This window comes from Pelobates fuscus, chromosome 6 (genome assembly GCF_036172605.1).
Source record: "Pelobates fuscus isolate aPelFus1 chromosome 6, aPelFus1.pri, whole genome shotgun sequence".
NCBI lineage: Eukaryota > Metazoa > Chordata > Amphibia > Anura > Pelobatidae > Pelobates > Pelobates fuscus.
Genome location: NC_086322.1, coordinates 132,476,672 through 132,496,038, shown reverse-complemented (window position 1 = coordinate 132,496,038; position 19,367 = coordinate 132,476,672). Strand labels below are relative to the sequence as shown.

At 45.1% G+C, this 19,367-nt stretch overlaps 1 protein-coding gene across 1 annotated transcript in view; it reads left to right on the top strand.

Moving 5' to 3' along the window:
• Positions 1–19,367, top strand: part of LOC134615514 (bifunctional heparan sulfate N-deacetylase/N-sulfotransferase 3-like) — a 291,558-nt gene that overhangs the window by 165,861 nt on the left and 106,330 nt on the right. The window contains exon 6 of the mRNA XM_063460045.1: positions 7,031–7,159. Within this exon, the coding sequence (XP_063316115.1) occupies positions 7,031–7,159 (129 nt within the window). The remainder of the gene's footprint in view (positions 1–7,030; positions 7,160–19,367) is intronic.

The window sequence follows — 19,367 nt, the reverse complement described above, 5'->3', positions numbered from 1 at the left end:
AATTACAAGATTTTTGCAGAAATTACCAATACCTAAGAACGTCTACTAATGTACTCATATATTGCACATATGCCATTGATTCCCCTATATGTTTGTTGTAAAACAGTATTGAACATGAGATAATGGACCTCGTGTTCTCTACATGAGACTACGGTATCGATTATTACACCAATGCCAACATCTTCCCGACCCCTTGGAAAAGAGGATAACCTTTTGGACGGGCTTTTGGCTGTATTATTATTATTATGTTTATGGATCTCCCACGGTATAAATGACCCCCCAGTATAAGTATGTGTACATACGGATCTTATATGATACACGAACATGACATATTATATGTCCAAACAGGATACTATCTACCACTACATATAGATGGGATCTAGTTACTTATCGATGTAACAGCCATATACATTGTAAGCATCATAATTTGTAAATACTGTATAGAATGAGGGTCTGACTCAAGCCCCTTTCGTCTCATGCTTTACAAAAACATATTTAGTTCTGTAGATGAATTACAATCACTCTATCATGTAAAGGAGCAGAACTTACCGATCGAGCATTATGAGCTCTATATATATGTAACAGTTTTTAGGTATGTCACTTACTGTGTACATGCCACTTGCTCCTCTACACTATGTATCTATTTATTAGATACATATCGGTATATCTGTTTCACTCTCTGTGAAACATAATGCAAACAGAATTTGTACGGAGTGATATGACCCCTCTGGGCCACCGTCTCCCGTCAGACCTGACTGATGACGTTGACGTTCTCGTGATTCCGATTATAGGTTTGGGCGCCCTATTTAATAGCCCACTGTTACACGATCTCGTTCCCCTTGAAAAGCCGCCTTACCGGCGAAACGCGCGTCGACAGCACTGATCTCCCGTTGTAATTCCAATTACAGTTGATATCTTTTTCAATTTGAAACTATATCGAGATATTATTAACCATAACGGAAGAGATATTACTCAGACAGCTTAAGTCTCCTGCATTTTGATTATAGTTACAGAGAGTATCTTGTGCAGCTGGACGAACTGCCAAAAGTACTACTAATCGTAACGGTGGAGACATTGTAACGACTGACCTGAGAATAGCTGTGATCTAGGTGCTGTTGACTGTCCTTTTTAAACCTTTTTTTTTTTTTTTTTATTTCTGCATAGCATCTCTGTATGCCCCTGTATGCATCTATACAGACGGCTCAGGAGTGGATGTACGAAATAATCACCTTGTATCTTGTTCACTAATAAATATTTTTTATTTTTTATTTTTACTTTGAATCAATATAGCTGTATATACCAATATATACTCTATAGGCAGTGTTCTTTGCTCTTTTTGTTCACCAATTTTCACGTAGGGTTAACCCCTTCACTGCCTTGATACCTTTACACTAGGCTTTCATTCTGTATATACAAAATAATCTTGGTGCAAAATATACAAGACAGCCACTAGAGGGCACTTCCTGATTTCTAGCAAGGATGTTCCTTGCTAGAGCGTTGCTGGACGTCCTCACGCTGTGTGAGGACCTCCAGCGTCGCTCATTTCCCCATAGGAAAGCATTTAAAATCTTTTTCAATGCTTTCCTATGGGGAGCGCTAATGCGCATGCGTGGCATTGCCACGCATGCGCATTAGGTCTCCCCGGCCGGTGGGCGGGATCAGTCTCGCCCACCGGCCGACGCAGTCAGAAGGAGGAGCAGCGCAGAGGAGGAGACAGCGACGAGGGAAATCATCGCTGTCTCAGGTAAGTGACTGAAGGGGTTTTCACCCCTTCAGTAACTGGGGATTGGGGGGTGGGAGGGAGAGGTTACCTCTAGTGCCAGGAAAACGGATTGTTTTCCTGGCACTGGAGTTTCCCTTTAATTATAGTAAAATAATTTAATTGAAATAAAATGTCAAAATAGTTAAATAGAATCCATCGAATTGGATTGGAGCACGCAATTTTTATATTATTTTTAATACAATTTTAAATCAATTGCCATAAAATGAGAGATTCATGATGGCTCCCAATGTTGTAATGATACTTAGGAAACGGGAATTAAGACAATGCAAGTAAAATATACCCAAGATAAAAAAAAAAAGGACTGAAGGAACAGAAAACCAAATAATAGGAATCAGCTGTAGATCACTAAGAGAAAATTAGGACACTATTTAACTCCGGAAGCATTTTGATAAAGTCAATAGGTTAAAGATGTTAACTCCACACTACATGAGTAATGTCTTGAAATGTGTATTTTAGTCCATCATTACAATGGGATGTTATTTTGGGATCTGTTTATTAACTTTGTGCAGCTCTGATCCGAGTTCTTGAAGTTACAGTTAATAAAAGCAACTTTTAAAGGCAAATATTCATAGTGATGATTATACCAATATGCAACCAATGTATGAGTTTGTGCAAAACCTCTCTTACGTCTATCTTCTGTCCGTACTCCCACCTCTGATGCTCGCCTTCAAGATTTCTCGAGGGCTGCACCGTTCCTATGAAACTTGCTTCCCTCCTCTGTTAGATGCTCACCCAGTCTCCACTCCTTAAAAAAAATCGTTAAAAACCCACTTCTTCATAAAAGCGTATCAATTAAACTGTTAATAGCTCCCGACTGATTCCTCTTCTGTAACTGTAACTAGTCTAATACTATCCTTACCTTTTTATGTAATTTTACCCCACTCCCTATAGCATGTAAGCTCATTGAGCAGGGCCCACAACCCCTCTGTTCCTGTGTGTCCAACAAACTACATGTCTGTTCGTCCACCAATTGTAAAGCGCTGCGGAATTTGATGGCGCTATATAAATAACATAATAGTAATAATAATAATAATAGTCCAGATTTTTTCTTATGATCTGGGGAACAAGACCAGATGTGTATCACACAGAACTACAATTATTTATTTATTTTATGTGTGGTCTGAAAAAATATTGCATTCACTGAAAAAATCTACAAGCAACTGTTTTGGTGATTATATATTTGTTGTAAATGGTTTTTTTGCATTGTATATTGACATTACATTATATATTGTTTTTGCTTCCTCTTATTTCTAAATGCAAATGGGTACTGGATTTTTGAGTGTGAAACCTTATATTTATGCCTTTCTAGTTAGGAATGTGTCACTTTATTTGTAAATTTATTTTATTTTTCATTTCAAACTTTGTATTACCATTACCTTTTATTGTTTCTTTTTTTGTGATATGAAGTACTCATGGTGCCTGTCACTTAGTCGGTATGTGCTATGCTTTAGTATGAAATGCACATAGGTAGTTTGACTCCTCCGCTGCCGGCGATGTAAGTCCATCTCAGACAGAGTCAATTCTGTGCAACTTTCGTTGAACATATAATTAGTCATTGGCTGGGAGTGGTCAGCTGGAGCTCTTGGAAAATTAATGGTGAATGTTGATTGCTATGGCACCCAACTTCCGGCTTCTGCGGCACTGCAGAAGCTGGAAGCACATCACTGGACCACCATTGAGCATAAGAGCCCAGCAGGGTCCCTGTTTAAAGGGCAAAAAATGTACTAAACTGTTTTGTTCTATTACTGTGGAACTGGGCCATGGTACTCCTGGCAACATAACCCCCTTGTTGGATTACCACTTTAATGTTAAACTGGATAAATGCTCTATTTCAGCTACACTTTCAGTTTGGCTATTCTGGCCCTAAATTTGAATTTCCATTTTAGTAAACAGTCCTATGTATTTATTAAGGTACGCTAAATATAATGTAAAAGACTATAGAGTAAAAAAAAACTCCCTCCGCCGACAAAAAAAAAAACTCCCAACCGCGGACATATTGACCCAAAGACACAACCGACCCAAGTAGAGACGCCCCCCCTCACTTGCAAGACCGACTACACAACACAGCACTCACAAAAGACCCCCCAAGGCCTGCAAACACCGGACATGAGATGAACCGCCCCAACAAGACTGCCCAGCCACCCAATACCCAAGACCACTATACCACAATATCAGACATCGCCCAACCCTCGCGATCCGGAGCAGTATATGCCCGAGCGAGACACCCCCGACACTAACCGGAGCACTAAACTGGTGTAGACAGACACCAGACACATAGGAGACACCCCCATGGGACAACACACCGATGCTCAACATCCAAACGGTCAAAACCCAAGGACATCAAAGGAAAGCGACTATCACTGATGAGACACCCGTGACAATCACACACACAGGACGAAACTAACTGACGGACCCCTCGACCTCAAAACGCACCTACTTCCCGACAACTGCCCCCGCCTAACGGACCTCGAACAGACCTACCTAACAGGGAACCCAAGACTGTGTCTCCCTGCTGTCCACAAACCTCCTCCACCCACCTCCGAATGCTGTGCTCGACTTGCCAAGATATATATCTCGACCAACACACCGCCAACAACACAGAAGCCGCTGAAACCATGACAAGTGGCTGCCTCCTAATACCTACCCCACCCCGCAGGTTACCTGCACTAAGGAAATGCACCACATAGCTGAAAATACCTACTGTACAACCTACAATGCATACTATGTACATCCGTAGTTTACAACAAAAACTGTATACTTTACTGGCTTGTCCAACGATGCTATATGGCCTGCTATGTATGCAATTGTATCGATGTTTAATGCTCATTATATGTCAACAATAAAAACCTTCAATAAAAAAAACAAAAAAAAACACCTCCCTCTAGACAGATTCCGCTCATTCTGAAAGCAGGCATGAGGAGGGACTGTGGACTCAGGGTGTTAACTGTGCCCAAAGTTATTTACTTTACCTACTTCACACTGTGGAAGGAGTTTTATCTGCATTGATTCTAACTTATTTGAACTATAAACGTGTCACTATTCATTGACCACACCAGTATTTACTTCCCATTGAGAAACAGTATTCCTGCGGATGAGGTCTCTGGGTAGATATGAGATGAGTGTACACCATGTACCAGCCAAAAAAGCAATTTTCTGTTTGTCTTCCAATGAGAGAGGCACTTGGATATTCCGCTGAAATTTGTTTCTGCATTGTGCCATTGTTCAGGAGAGAAAGATTGTTGAAGGTTAGGCTCCCATTGTGTGGTGTATGTCGTTTTTTCAGGAATCTTTTGTGCATGTAGATAATGATTTAGGGTTTTTGGCTGTCCCAGCCAGAGTCTTTGCATGCTTGTCATATGGGAAGAGTATAGAGAACCTTGGAATGTTTAAGATTATTTTTAAGGCATAAGAATGTGAAGATATCCACCTAGGTTAATGGATATGTTTGCGAGAGTTCAATGAATGGGCATATGGAATAAGCTGATAGAATTAGGTTAATTTTGTTTAAGCCTGCTGCGGATCAACATTGTGCATGGAAATCCAGTGATAACAATTTCAGAGTATGAGTGCAAAAGAACAGAATGAGGTTGCCGTACACATAGGGATAGAATTGTAGATAGGTCTTTGATATATGTGGTGATATAAATAAATAAAAAGTATTGATAAGCAGGTTATTTCAAGGATAAAAAGAGATGTAGGTAAATACACAATATTAAAAAATGAAACACAATGCTTACGTGTCAGATCCACACAGTGGTCTCAATCACACCCCTCAACAGACCCGATTTTGGTAGAACAGTCTATTGCGAGGTCCTGTCTGTTCTGTCAATTTTGTTCACTGTTGGGCCAGTCAGTTTTGATGCCCCAGGAAGGCACCCTGATCTCAAACCTCCCAATGTTGGGAGGTATGTTGGGAGGTATGGAGATCTCATTATTATTTTATTATTTATGTAGTGCCAGCAAATTCCATAGCGCTATATAATGGGTGGACTAACAGACAAGTAATTGTAACCAGACAAATGGACGCACAGGAACAGAGGGGTTAAGGGCCTTGCTCAATGAGCTTACATGCTAGAGGGAGTGGGGTATAGTGACACAAAGGGTATAAGTAGGGGTAATGAAATAGGTTGCTAGAAAAGCATTCACTGAGAACAGTTGCAGGAGAGGAGTCATCGGGGGGGGGGGGAGGGAGGGAGCGAGGGGGGAATGAAAACACACTAACCGTTTAAATGATAAGAAGTGTGTTTTCAAAGTTTTTTGGAAGGATGCAGTAATTTAAGTAATCTAGAATATGTAAGGGATATTTTTATTGTTAGTTGTCAGAGTTACTCTTGTATTGCCAGTGGATCCATGCATGGAATCATGTTCATCTAAATGAAACAAAGGAACAGCAATCAATGTCACTAATACTGGTTTAGGAATGTAAGGATGGCACACAGCATATAGTTAGCACAAATTATAGGAGGATAACTGAAGAACACTTAAAATGACAATATGAGTTTTGCTCTACAGTAATATATAAGCTTGTATAGATCCTTTGATTGCAGCTCACATCAGACTACAACTAATATAAAACCAAATTCTGAGAATGTTATACTCGAAACACAACTACAACACTACTGACATACACCAATTCAGTATTCAGTGCAGCACACATTCTATAGGAGAGGTCCTCAATTCTTAAAACTGTAGATGTGAATTAGATAAAAGAGACAAGGTATTCAGTTGTTCCAGGAAGATAAGGTAGCCGCATGCAATCAAAAAAATGTTTGTGGTTTATATGTGATTAAATTTTCTGTCATTTTTCAACAAATGCAATGAATTAGAATCTATAAAAGCTTTATGCTCTGATAATGGAATGCTAAATGCTCGTCTTCTTTTTCTTTTAATTCTTAGAATATTGCTACTCTCTTTAAAAAATATTTATCATACAGCCTTTAGTGCTATTATAACTGGAAGTGATAACTCAGCTATTACAAAAATACTAAAAGCATACAAATGTAATTACATAAAATAAAAAGGATTACTTTAGAGAGCATTAAAAGCACAGATCAAAATTCTAATGCATTTAAATATTGCTTCACCATTGTTTCCCAGGACCACACAGATTAACAGGCATAGCTACAGCAAAAGTATGTAGTCATATAATAGTAGAAAGATTGGTGCTATATAATTAATTACAATGTTATTGAAATTGCTTAAGCCTAATTTGTGTTTTTTTGTTTGTTCGGTTTGTTGTCTCATTAGGTGCTTCCTCGGCAGACGTGTGGTCTTTTCACTCACACTATTTTCTATAAAGAATATCCTGGTGGTCCTACGGAGCTTGATCGAAGTATTCAAGGAGGGGAACTTTTCTTTACACTCATACTCAACCCAGTAAGTGCACAGATCCTTAAATTAACAGAGCCTTAAATTCACTAACTACTAAATATTTACCAATTTCAAATTACAATAAAAAGTTATGATCTGTCTAAACCATTGCTTTTATAAAAATAACATCAGAAAAGCATATTATAAAAATATGTCTTCATAAAAGTCATAATGAACTGGAAATATTGATATGCTATTCTCTGCAATTTTCTGAGGAATACAGTGTCAGAATGAAAGATATATGGGAGGCAGTGGTGGCATCATATAATGCATATGGAAAAAGACAATTTATTTCATTGTCTATTATGTCTACCTATTAACTCTTTCAGGTGTTACTTACACCACTATAGCCTATAGCTTATTTCCTATTTTTGGCAAAGCAATTTCAATAAGGATCAACCCCTGACATCCAGGACCGTGTGGGAAAGACCTCTCCTCCAGGAGAGCGTATCAGGAACAGCTCTTAAAAGAGCTAAGTGATTAGAGCCCAGAGGAGTATACAAAGTTTAGAAATCCCCAGTGTGATTATAGCAGTTCGCCTCCAATCACAAGACAAGACTACATGTTGAGGGTCAAACAGAAACTCAGCAGATCTGAGGGTTTATTGAACAGCTTGGTCTTTTATACAGTTTTCCCCACAAGGTTACCACCCAGGTGGACCTTGTGGGGCACAGGAACATAGGAACAACAAGCCAATAAAAATATAGTTTTACATTCAGTCACTACAGTGTACACAATCCCTCCCCTCTGCCTGTGATATAATTAACAAAGGACAATGGATTAACTCAATTAACTCCAAGCAGAAAAAACATACATTTTTACAAACCCCAAAATACAACATATCCCCACAAAAGCGCCGATCTGGGTGAACAACATATCCAAAAATCACCCAGATCAGTTCAGGGTTCAGGAATTTCCTGGACGTCTTATTTTTGCCCCACCATGCACATGGTCCTATGCCCAAAACAGTTCCATACACCCGACGACAAAACACTGCTGGACAATTTAAGATGGCCGCCGGCACATGTTTGAATCTGTTCCAGTTAAAAGTCCAAGGGGCAGAATCAGTACTTCTGAACATGGGTTATCACAGGGCCCATAGTCCCAGGGTAGGAGGCTGGCAAACAGCCCCTCCAAAAACCAGTGGCGAAGTTGCTTTCTTCACATAGGCCATTCAAGTCCTTTGGTGCCAGTTAAACTTTTTCAAGTGATATACCGGTAGGTATCTTTATAGTAATAATATGTATAGGGTACAATACGATATGAACACTATAAGCCTATCATTACTCTCTTACAGAGGTCTGCTTCAACAGAACTCACTCCCTTCTATAAGTTTAAGAGGTACGTCAGTCCCCATTTATGATCAAACCCTCCGATCCTTGCTGTTTTTTCTGTAGATAGGTTCATACTGGCTGATTAAGAATAGGAGACTACTAGTTAAATTTATTTCTAGGCCTTCTATACCTTAGTTTAGTGGTCCTGCGAGGCCAGCACCCATCCTCACTTGGAGGTACGTTTACCCATTGGGCCAAATGTTAATCTCCTCGCTTAGTGGAATATAGAGAAGGCCTCACCATGCACTAAGGGCCACCCGGTGGGCATGTGTCAGCAGGGGCCCGGTCTTTATTTCAGGCCTACCGCATCGTTGGTTCCAGCACACCACAACCGATTTTTGTTTCTTCCATGTATGTCTTATTCCCCAAACTCTATGGCTTTTGAGGCCCTGAACACAAATGGAAGGCTGGGCCTGAAGTTGTGGGAGGGGCCTGCTTTCCCTTCTTAAGAAGCACTAGTCCCCTCCTCACTACCGTCTTAGGTCTGGCGATTTGCCCCACCCACCACTCCTCTTCTATCTTTATATAAGGCAGGCCCTCTTTATTTGAGGGGCTTTGTCTTGCCGGATTAACTGAAAGAGGCCATTAAGAATCTCTTCCACATTTTCCTCCCCTTCAGCCTCCGGTATCCCACGGATCTAAATCCTCCATATTCCTTCTCATGTTCAGAAGCATCTCGCTGTGTCGGGCCAGAGCAGGGGACATTGGCGCCATCTTGGAGCCTCCAGCTTCACAAGCTCACATGCTATCAAAACATTGTGGCCTTGCTGGCTTGCCTCCCTCACTGAAGCCACACTCAGGTGACTCCCAACATCGGACTCTAGTCCTCATGGGCTGCCATTGTATTAATGAATATTGCATACTAATGTATAGGGTGGTCGGAGAGGGGGGGTCGTAACGCTTAAATGCTATGGTATGGGGTCACCACAGCCTGATGCATGGGCAGCACCCATCCTGACAGGTTAAGTGGCCGTATATGGGATAAAGCAGACAGGAAGGTTGAGTCCGGGAGGTGAATTACAGATAGGGGGGAGGACCGAGCATGCACTGAATACACATTGCAAAAATAATAGAGGAAGAGAGGGGGGGGATGACGGGGAAGGGTAAGAAAACGAGTTAAGAAAATAAGGGGGAGGAGGAGGAGGGGCTTGGGATTCATCAGTTACTGATTATGGGGTAAATCATACTCGTGCACAGATTCTTACGGCTGAGTTCTGGGGACGTTCGCATCTCAGTCTAGTTAGCTGAGCAAACCCCCTGGTGATTCTCGGCATAGCACGAATCCACCTCCATTTAAGGAAGCAGGCTTCCTTTGCCCTGCTAGGGATATTTCCCTTTGGAGTTCTTCCACCCCTTTTTTTGCTCTGTCTACTTCCTTAAACCTCACTTAATCTCACCCACACACGCACGTAGGTGGAAATATTCTGGGTCTGACAAGGTTGGCAAAAAGACCTGGGTACTGTCCCTCATACGCAGGTCACATAAGCTAAAATCTTCTCTCACGGGAAACACCTGGTAGCTAACCCTCACCTGGATCAGAGGGAGGTGAGGGACATGTTTAACCTCATACCCGCTCTTCATTACAAGCTCACTCTCTCTACTCTCTTTTATCTCCACTTTGCTCCTGGTCTGTTCTATCACAGTAAATTTTCATAGTTCTTGGTGTGGTTTGGGGGTCTGGCGGTCCGGGGGTCCGGGTTCTTCTGGAGCTCCTGCAGCTGAAGGGGGGGACCTGGTGTTGGGCCTTCCACATGGGCTGCCTCCCCTGTCCATCCCCTGTCCATCCTCACTCTTAACTGTAGGGGATTGAATATTCCTGAACGCCGAACACATCTATTGCGGGAGTTAAAGAAGAGGCACATCTCAGTGGCTATGTTGCAGGAGACACACTTCCTGGAAGGTTCGACCCCGAAACTCCAAAACAGACATTACCTAGCTAATTACTTTAGTAATCACTCCTTGGCCCATTAGGCTGGCACCGCCATTGTCCTTGCTGCCGACCGGGAGTTGGACAGAATGGCTGATCCGCAGGGGCGTTTCTTATTCCTGAAAGGCATCATAGCCGACAAGCTGTATACATTGGTATCTATATATGTGTCACGGGTGGCAGTCCGAAGACCGGGACCCTTGTGTGCCTGATGAGGATGATGGGAGTCTAAGCGTGGAAATGGACTATTAGTGCCTGGTGCAGGGTAACCACGCACCAGCATTTGTGCGGCCGCATACCAGGGCCCTGATGCAGCTTCTACTAGATGATAATATGAGGACAGGAATAAGACGAAATGAACAGAAATTTACATTTCTGCACTAGAAACAAGGCAAGACTAGAACAGGCTCCAAACAAGATCACAAGACAAGACTAGAAGAACCCAGAGCAGGGCAGAAAGCAGAACATGTACACAATACATGAGGGAAACATGGGCAGGATGGGATTGTACATGAACTCGGAATACAATACAAAATAAAACAAGACAAGAGATACAAGACAAAACAAGAGGAGACATAACTAAGTACTATATATGTAATAAACATTGGATATTTAGACATACATAAATGGCCAAGATGTATGCAGCCCACCACTGCGCCAAAGTACTCCAATTATGGTGGGTCCTAACTGCCTAGATATGCATGACTAAATAAACAACAATAAAACACACACAGTACTTACCTGCAAAGAAAGGAGCAGAGGAAATGAAACCACCGCTTGCAGGAACAGATTAATGTCAAAGCAATGGGTGTGGACACAAAAAAATAAACATTTAATGGAATCCAGGAGACTAGGAATTCCAGGAACGGAATAAAGGAATGAACCCAGAAAACCCAGCATATAGAAAACCAGACATAGAATAGAAAACAAGAAAAACCAAGAAAAACTAAACAAGAGTTGTAAAAAGAGTGAGCTAAACGTCACGCCACGGCGGAGGAATACATTACATTGAATGCAATGTTCTCGTTCCATTGGTGCTTCGGTAAAATGAAGAACCTTGGAATATGGGTGACTACAGACCCACGTGATGTTTACCAACATTATTTTGCACTTCTGCTGAAGGGGATATTGGCGGACAAATGGGTGTACGCGCATGTAACATGGAACAGCCAAATAGCAGTACTCAAAATTAATGTGCTCCTGAGGATTCTCTACCTTTTCCAGACCATCCCACTAGCATTACCGGCGTCCTTTTTTCCAACACTGAAAACGTTGATCATTTGATATGTTTGGCGAGGGGAGATATCTCGGTTACGCCACAAGCTGGTATGCATGCCTCGACACAGCGACACTAGCGCTATCCGACTTCAAAAAGTATCATCAGGCCACGGCATTGCAGCGTATCCTTAAATGACTCAAGAGCAACACACAAAAGCAATGGGTGGCCCTAGATAGAGGGGGCGCTGGGGCGAGCTTGAAGTCAGCGGTATAGATCGGAAGATTTGGGGAGAGAAACTAGAGGAACAGTGGAGACCCGGTAGCGCAGACATTGAGAACATGGGAGTCGATCAGAGAACTGCCACATGTCTCACCTACCCCTAGCACCTTACTCCCAATAATTAACAATAGCAACATAGGGGGAGGACTTCCCTCAAGTGCTTGGTAATTTCTGGGGAGGGAGAATATATCCCCCATCCGCAAAGCCCTGAGAGAGAGGTTGCTGCAGGGACTGGACTCGTTATTGGAGGATAGACCAATGAAGTCCCTGATGTCTCTTTGATATGTACAACTAACACATTACTATAAATTGCTCGTGCATAAAGAACTGTTGCACAGGGACCTCACATGGTTTGAGGACCTCTGTGTGCAGGGCAACATGATTGACAGGGCAGTCTCAACACTATACCAATACCTTTTGGTGGGGCCTCAATTGGTGAACAACGCCTTCCAAAGGTAATAGGAGGAACTTCTGGGCAGATCCTTGTCACTGTCACAATGGGAAAAAGCACTCCTGTGGAAGCATAAAAGTTCTATCAGCTCTCATTATCAAGAAGTCAACTATAAACTGATATCGCTCTGGTATAGGACACCAGTCCTACTCCATAGAGTCTTCCCCTCGGTACCCCCAATCTGCTGGAGATGCCAAGAGGAAAGGAGGACACTAATAAATCTCTGGTGGGAGCGCCGGGACATTATTCCATATTGGGAAAAGATCAAAGTGGATGTGAGAATGATCCTAGGAGATGAAACCGAATGGTTGGCCAAACTGGCTTTACTGCACATATCCTCACAGCTGATCTCCCGCTGCAAGAAATTAATCTTACGCCATTTGCTAAATGCAGCCAAATCCCTCATACCAGTTTACTGGAAGCGGTCTGAGATCCCTACTTGGGAGGAGTGGATTCACAGGCAGCGGAGGCACATGGTTTGAGGACCTCTGTGTGCAGGGAGAGGGTCCAGGTATGCAGAGGCATGGCAGCCGTGGTTCATGTTTAGGGCAGATGATCAGTAGATACTGTGAATAATGCGTGGGAGGGAGGTACTGAGGGACTCGAGAATCGCGGACGTGAGCCACTCTCTTATTTTTTCCTTCTACGCCTCTATTTCTCTTTCTGACATCCTTTTACCTTAAGGGGGCCACCCCTATGTTTTTGGCGCAGGGCGGATGACAAACACAGGAGGGGTTATGGAACTGAGAACGCCCAGTAGCTTATCATAGGTCCTACACATATTCAACAATGCTAACAGGGGCGGACTGACCGGTCGGGCACTTCGGACATGGTCCGAGGGCCCGGCCGGGAGGGGGGCCCGCCATCAGGGGGCCCGGCCGCCCCTTTAAATGCTGCAGCCGCCTGAGCGCTCTCTTCAGAGCCTCAGGCGGCTACAGCTTCTCACCTCCCCTCCCCTGTAGCTGTGCGGTCCGCGGTGCCCGGCCGGAGTGATAGGAAGGTGCTCAGTGTGCACCTTCCTGTCAGTCCGGCCGGGTACAGGAAACAGAAACTTCTGTTCCGCGCGGAACAGGAGTTTCTGTTTCCTGTACCCGGCCGGACTGACAGGAAGGTGCACACTCAGTGTGTGTGCACCTTCCTATCACTCCGGCCGGGCACCGCGGACCGCACAGCCGCTCGGCCACGCTACAGGGGAGGGGTTAAAAAGAGAGTGGGAGGGGGGGTTAAAAAGAGAGTGGGGGGGTTAAAAAGAGTGGGGGGGTTTAAAAGAGAGTGGGAGGGGGGTTAAAAGAGAGTGGGAGGGGGGGTTAAAAAAGAGTGGGAGGGGGGGGTTAAAAGAGAGTGGGAGGGGGGGTTAAAAGAGAGTGGGGGGGTAAAAGAGAGTGGGAGGGGGGGGGTTAAAAGAGAGTGGGAGGGGGGGTTAAAAGAGAGTGGGAGGAGGGGTTAAAAGAGAGTGGGGGGGGTTAAAAGAGAGTGGGGGGGGAGTTAAAAAGAGAGTGGGAGGGGGGGTTAAAAAGAGAGTGGGAGGGGGGGTTAAAAAGAGAGTGGGGGGTTAAAAAGAGAGTGGGGGGGTTAAAAAGAGAGTGGGGGGGTAAAAAGAGAGTGGGAGGGGGGGTTAAAAAGAGAGTGGGAGGGGGGTAAAAAGAGAGTGGGGGGTGGGTTAAAAAGAGAGTGGGAGGGGGGTTTAAAAAGAGAGTGGGAGGGGGGGGTTAAAAAGAGAGTGGGGGGGGTAAAAAGAGAGTGGGAGGGGGGGTAAAAAGAGAGTGGGAGGGGGGGTTAAAAAGAGAGTGGGAGGGGGGGTTAAAAAGAGAGTGGGAGGGGGGGGGTTAAAAAGAGAGTGGGAGGGGGGGGTTAAAAAGAGAGTGGGAGGGGGGGTTAAAAAGAGAGTGGGGGGGGGGTTAAAAAGAGAGTGGGAGGGGGGGTTAAAAAGAGAGTGGGAGGGGGGGTTAAAAAGAGAGTGGGAGGGGGGGTTAAAAAGAGAGTGGGGATAGAGTGGGGTGGGGGGGTTAAAAAGAATGGGGGGGTTAAAAGAGAGTGGGGGGTGTTAAAAAGAGAGTGGGGGGTTAAAAAGAGAGTGGGAGGGGGGGTTAAAAAGAGAGTGGGAGGGGGGGTTAAAAAGAGAGTGGGAGGGGGTTAAAAAGAGTGGGAGGGGGGTTAAAAAGAGAGTGGGGGGTTAAAAAGAGAGTGGGAGGGGGGGTAAAAAGAGAGTGGGAGGGGGGTAAAAAGAGAGTGGGAGGGGGTAAAAAGAGAGTGGGGGTTAAAAAGAGAGTGGGAGGGGGGTAAAAAGAGAGAGGGGGTGTAAAAAGAGAGGGAAGGGGGTAAAGAGGGAAGGGGGTAAAGAGGGAGGGGGGTAAAAAAGAGAGAGGGAGAGGGGTAAAAAGAGAGAGGGAGGGGGGTAAAAAGAGAGAGGGAGGGGGTAAAAAGAGAGAGAGAGGGTGGGTAAAAAGAGAGAGGGAGGGGGGTAAAAAGAGAGAGAGAGGGTGGGTAAAAAGAGAGAGGGGGGTAAAAATAGAGAGGGGGGGGGTAAGAAGAGAGAGGGAGGGGTAAGAAGAGAGGGGGGGTAAGAAGAGAGAGGGAGGGGGTAAAAAGAGAGGCAGGGGGAGTAGGAAGAGAGGGAGGGGGAGTAAGAAGAGAGGGAGGGGGAGTAAGAAGAGGGTGGGAGTAAGAAGGGGAGTAAGAAGAGGGGGAAGGGGGGTAAGAAGAGGGGGAGGGGGGGAGTAAGAGGAGGGCAATTGCCCCCTCCCCTGTCCGCAGGCACCGTGCGGGCAGCCGGCAGGGGAGGGAGGAAGAGAGGACCCGGGAGCTCAGCCTGCAGCTCCTCTGGGTCCTTCTTGCACGAGCACAGATCGTTGCCGCGGTTACCACGGCAACGTTACGGCTCTTGCGAGAGTAAACTCTAGCCCTGGAGCTACGGGCTAGAGTTCACTCTCAACACTGTGACCACCAGGGATTCCTGGTGGTCGCAGTGGTGAGAGTGAACTCTAGCCCCATAAACACACTGCCCCCACACACCATACACATTTACACACATTGCCTCACACACACATACACTGCCCACCCATACACACACAGCCCCCCATACACACACACACTGCCCCCACACACACCATACACATTTACACACATTGCCTCACACACACATACACTGCCCACCCATACACACACAGCCCCCCATAGTAACATTGCCACACACATACACAGCCCCCTCATACACACATTGCCCCACACACCCTACACATTCACACACTACACCCACTCACACACACTGCACCCCTTACACATTGCACCACTGCTCCTATACCCTACTACAGCCTCATATCCCAGCAGACCCCAGGTAAGTTGTCAAACTGTTCTTAAACGGTTTGACTACTTACTCTGGGAGGGGGGCCCGGCCCTCCTGGCACCATAACGACTACACAGAGCAGTAGTGGTTATTGTGCATGGATTATTTCTTTAAATAATCTACAAGTGCCCCAGTAGCCAGCCAGCCAGCCCACAGGCCACCAGTTAGGCTTACAGCCAGCCCACAGCCTGCCAACCGCAGCCAGCAAGCCACAGCCTGCCAGCCAGCAAGCCACAGCCTGCCAGCCAGCAAGCCACAGCCAGTAAGCCACAGACTGCCAGCCGCAGCCAGCAAGCCCACAGCCTGCCAGTCGCAGCCAGCAAGCCCACAGCCTGCCGGCAGTAGCCAGCAAGCCCACAGCCTGCCAGCCGCAGCCAGTAAGCCCACAGCCTTCCAGCAAGCCCACAGACTGCCAGCCAGCAACAGTAATTAAGGTAAGAGGAGCCAACTTGGCCTAGGTATCAGCGAGCTATGTTGTGTTGCTATATTGTGAATAGGAACCAGAGTGTTGGAGACCCCCCTCCAGGCCCCATTAGACTCCATTGTAGTCTCTAATGGGACCTGGAGGAAATTCTTTCTAACACACTCTCTAAAGGACACTGAGATAGCCTCTGCTAGAATGCTCCCCCCCCCCTCCATGGCCCATTAGCCCTCAATTGTAGTCTCTACTGGGGCCTTGAAGGGATTATTGCACTTTTGTTCCTTGTGTCTAAAGATTGTGTAGGGTGTGGCTGGAGGCGGTGCATGGAGGCGGGACATGGGTGGCGCTTGATGCGGAGTATAGGTGGGGCCTGTAAGGGGGCCCTTGATTTATTTTGCCCGGGGGCCCTGAGGGTTCTCAGTCCGCCCCTGAATGCTAATAACCAACGGTAACAATTTTAAGACAACAGACAATGGTAACTGATAAATGACATATGCTGAAGCAAATGTATGCATAGAACTGCACATTAACTTCCCTGTTGTGCGGCCTGCGAGCCCATCCTTTTCTTACCTACACTATCCTCCTCTCTGGAAAAAAATAAATTTAACTTCGTAATTACATCTAACAAGTACTTAAGCAGTCTTACACAACAGCCGATGCTGGAAATATATACATGTCAGGTTTCGTGTCAAGTATACATACTGAACTGCAACCTATTTCTCATGTTGAGAGGCCTGCAAGCTTACTCTGTATCTTTTTACACATGTTCTTCTTTAAACTGTTACAAAATTGGCATAAAAAAAGATTTACAAAAAAAAAAAAAAAAAACACAGTTGTCATCATATAGTATAATGAAGAATGTTCCATTAATCACAATCACATGTATCAAGACATAAGACAGAATTAAGGGACACTAGATAGCTTCTGTTTCTAAGGTACATAGACAAATTGGTGCAGCATAAGCTCTGATCTTCCATAGGATGATTTATTTGAACTCTGGCAAGCTTATATCTCTTGTGGCTCTAACCGACATAGTTCAATAGCTTTCCTAATGAAATGTATGGAAAATTCTACATTAATCCACAATTATTCCTTTACTCAAATGTTTATTATGACAATTAAACTCATTATACATGAATCATTGTTACAGATTCTTCCTTTTGGTGTCTGGGGTACAACTAGATGTGTCCATTACTTAAGCAAGGACGTATATTCAAGATGAGATCCCTACTGGGAAGGGATATGAAGTCTTGCATATCGAAATTCTTCATTTATCAGCAAACGTATTCCCTTTCTGTTAATATGTAAATATTTTTTTTTTTTTTAATTCTTTATTTTTGTGTGCAAAGTGGTAACAACATTATGAACGAAGCCACAACAGCTTTTTGTTCACAGACATCACATGCATTTTATAACAACCGTGGCTTTTTTATCCTTGCACCTTTTATAGTAAAATGAGTTCTTCAAACAAAAGGAAAAACAAATGTATTATAAGGATTTTAGGCCCTGTGAGGGATTAAGACTCGTGTAGCCTAGCGGTTAAACAGTTAGCCCTATAGGGCTTCCCCACATGTTCATATCCTATGTGTCCAGCTCTGTGTCGGCGGGAGGGGGGGGGGGGAATGTCAGGTTATCACTCTACAATTCGGCTGTATTGTGCCTCTATGTGTTGTGTGTACGTGCCAGCGTCTTTGTGCGAGTGTTTCGGGAACCGGCGGTTTGGTTGGATGTGTGTTCTCTAATGTGGTTTGCTATCTCATAAACGGTGGCCCTCTTCGTGAGAGCAAAGCCCCCTTGTATTGCCCTCGTATGTCATAAGAAATAGGCTGTACCTACTATAACTGAGATGAATAAAAACCTAAACAAAAGTATAACTAATACGTCAAATTGTGATAACGTGTTATGTTAGTGTCCAGAGAGGAGTAATGAGTCCGAGTATTATGAGTCTCTGACTATACGGACCGTTGCTTCTGCACGGTTGGTGGAACGGGATGGTGAGGGTAATCCCTCTTATAGTGGCTGGTCTCCGTTTTTTCAGGTGGCCGATCCGCCAGGAGAGAATCTAGGGGAGTCCCGTGGGACGAATTCTCGGATGCCGGCCGGGTTCAGCTGGGATAGGCTTCTGCTGCTCTCTGGCGCCTTTGGCAGGATGCCGATGGATTGCAGGTGGGTTTCCAGCTCCTGTCGGTTCTGTGCCTTGTAATGGGTCTCGTTATGGGTGAACTGTACTGCCCGTGGAGTGCCCCATCTGTATGAGATGTCTCTGGTACGGAGGTGGTGCAGAAGGGGCTGCAATGTTTTCCGCCAGTTGATCGTATTTCTGGTTAAGTCTGGAAACACCGTGAGCGACGACCCCTCAAACATCAGGGGAGTTTTGCCCCGCAGTGCCGTGAGAAGATCGGTCTTGTCGGCCAGCGTTTGAAACCGCAAAATGAGATCCGCGGTCGCCGCCTTCGGTGCTCGAAGTGATTTCGGCAGCCGGAACATGCCATCTAGTTTAACATTTTTCACCCGTTTCGGTGGGAACAAGACTTCCAGGAGGCGCCTGATATAGTGGGGTAAGTCCGTAGGGGTTACCGACTCCGGTATCCCCCTTACTTTGAGGTTATAACGTCTCCTCTGATCCTCCATGGCGTCTAGGCGGTCAGTGGTCGCTGTTTGCCCGTTGATCAGGTCAGTTAATTTCTGTTCGACGTTTTGAAGCCTCTCCCCATGGGTGCTAGTGCAGGCCTCCAACTGCGTAATTTTTATTGTGGCTCCTTCTATGGCCTTACGGTAGCAAGCTGCTGCCAAATCTTTGCAGAGTTCCGCCAACATAGCCTTGAGCTGGTCAGCCGTGACCGGGTCCCCGGTTGGTAGGCTTTTGGTTTTGCCTTCCGAAGGGTGTCTGTATGCGGCCCCCTCTGGGACTTCTGTGGTGAAATCCTCCGATGAGTACGAGGACATATCGTCAGGCAACGCCATTTTGGACCATGCGGCCTGTTGCGTGGCCCGGAGCATTTCTCCGATATCCCTCCCGTGCGGGCTTTTGTCGGCTTTCGCCTTTTTAGATTTTCTGCCCATGGCCTTTCTGCTTTCTCTAGAGTTGATTGTGGGTGATATCTAGCCCGATTTCCACCATATATTTCAACTTTGCGATAGTCAGAGACGGAGCTCCGAAAAATGCGACCTCTCTGCTGCACGGTTAGCTCTGCCCCAATATGTAAATATTTTAATACATTATTATATGCACACACAGTC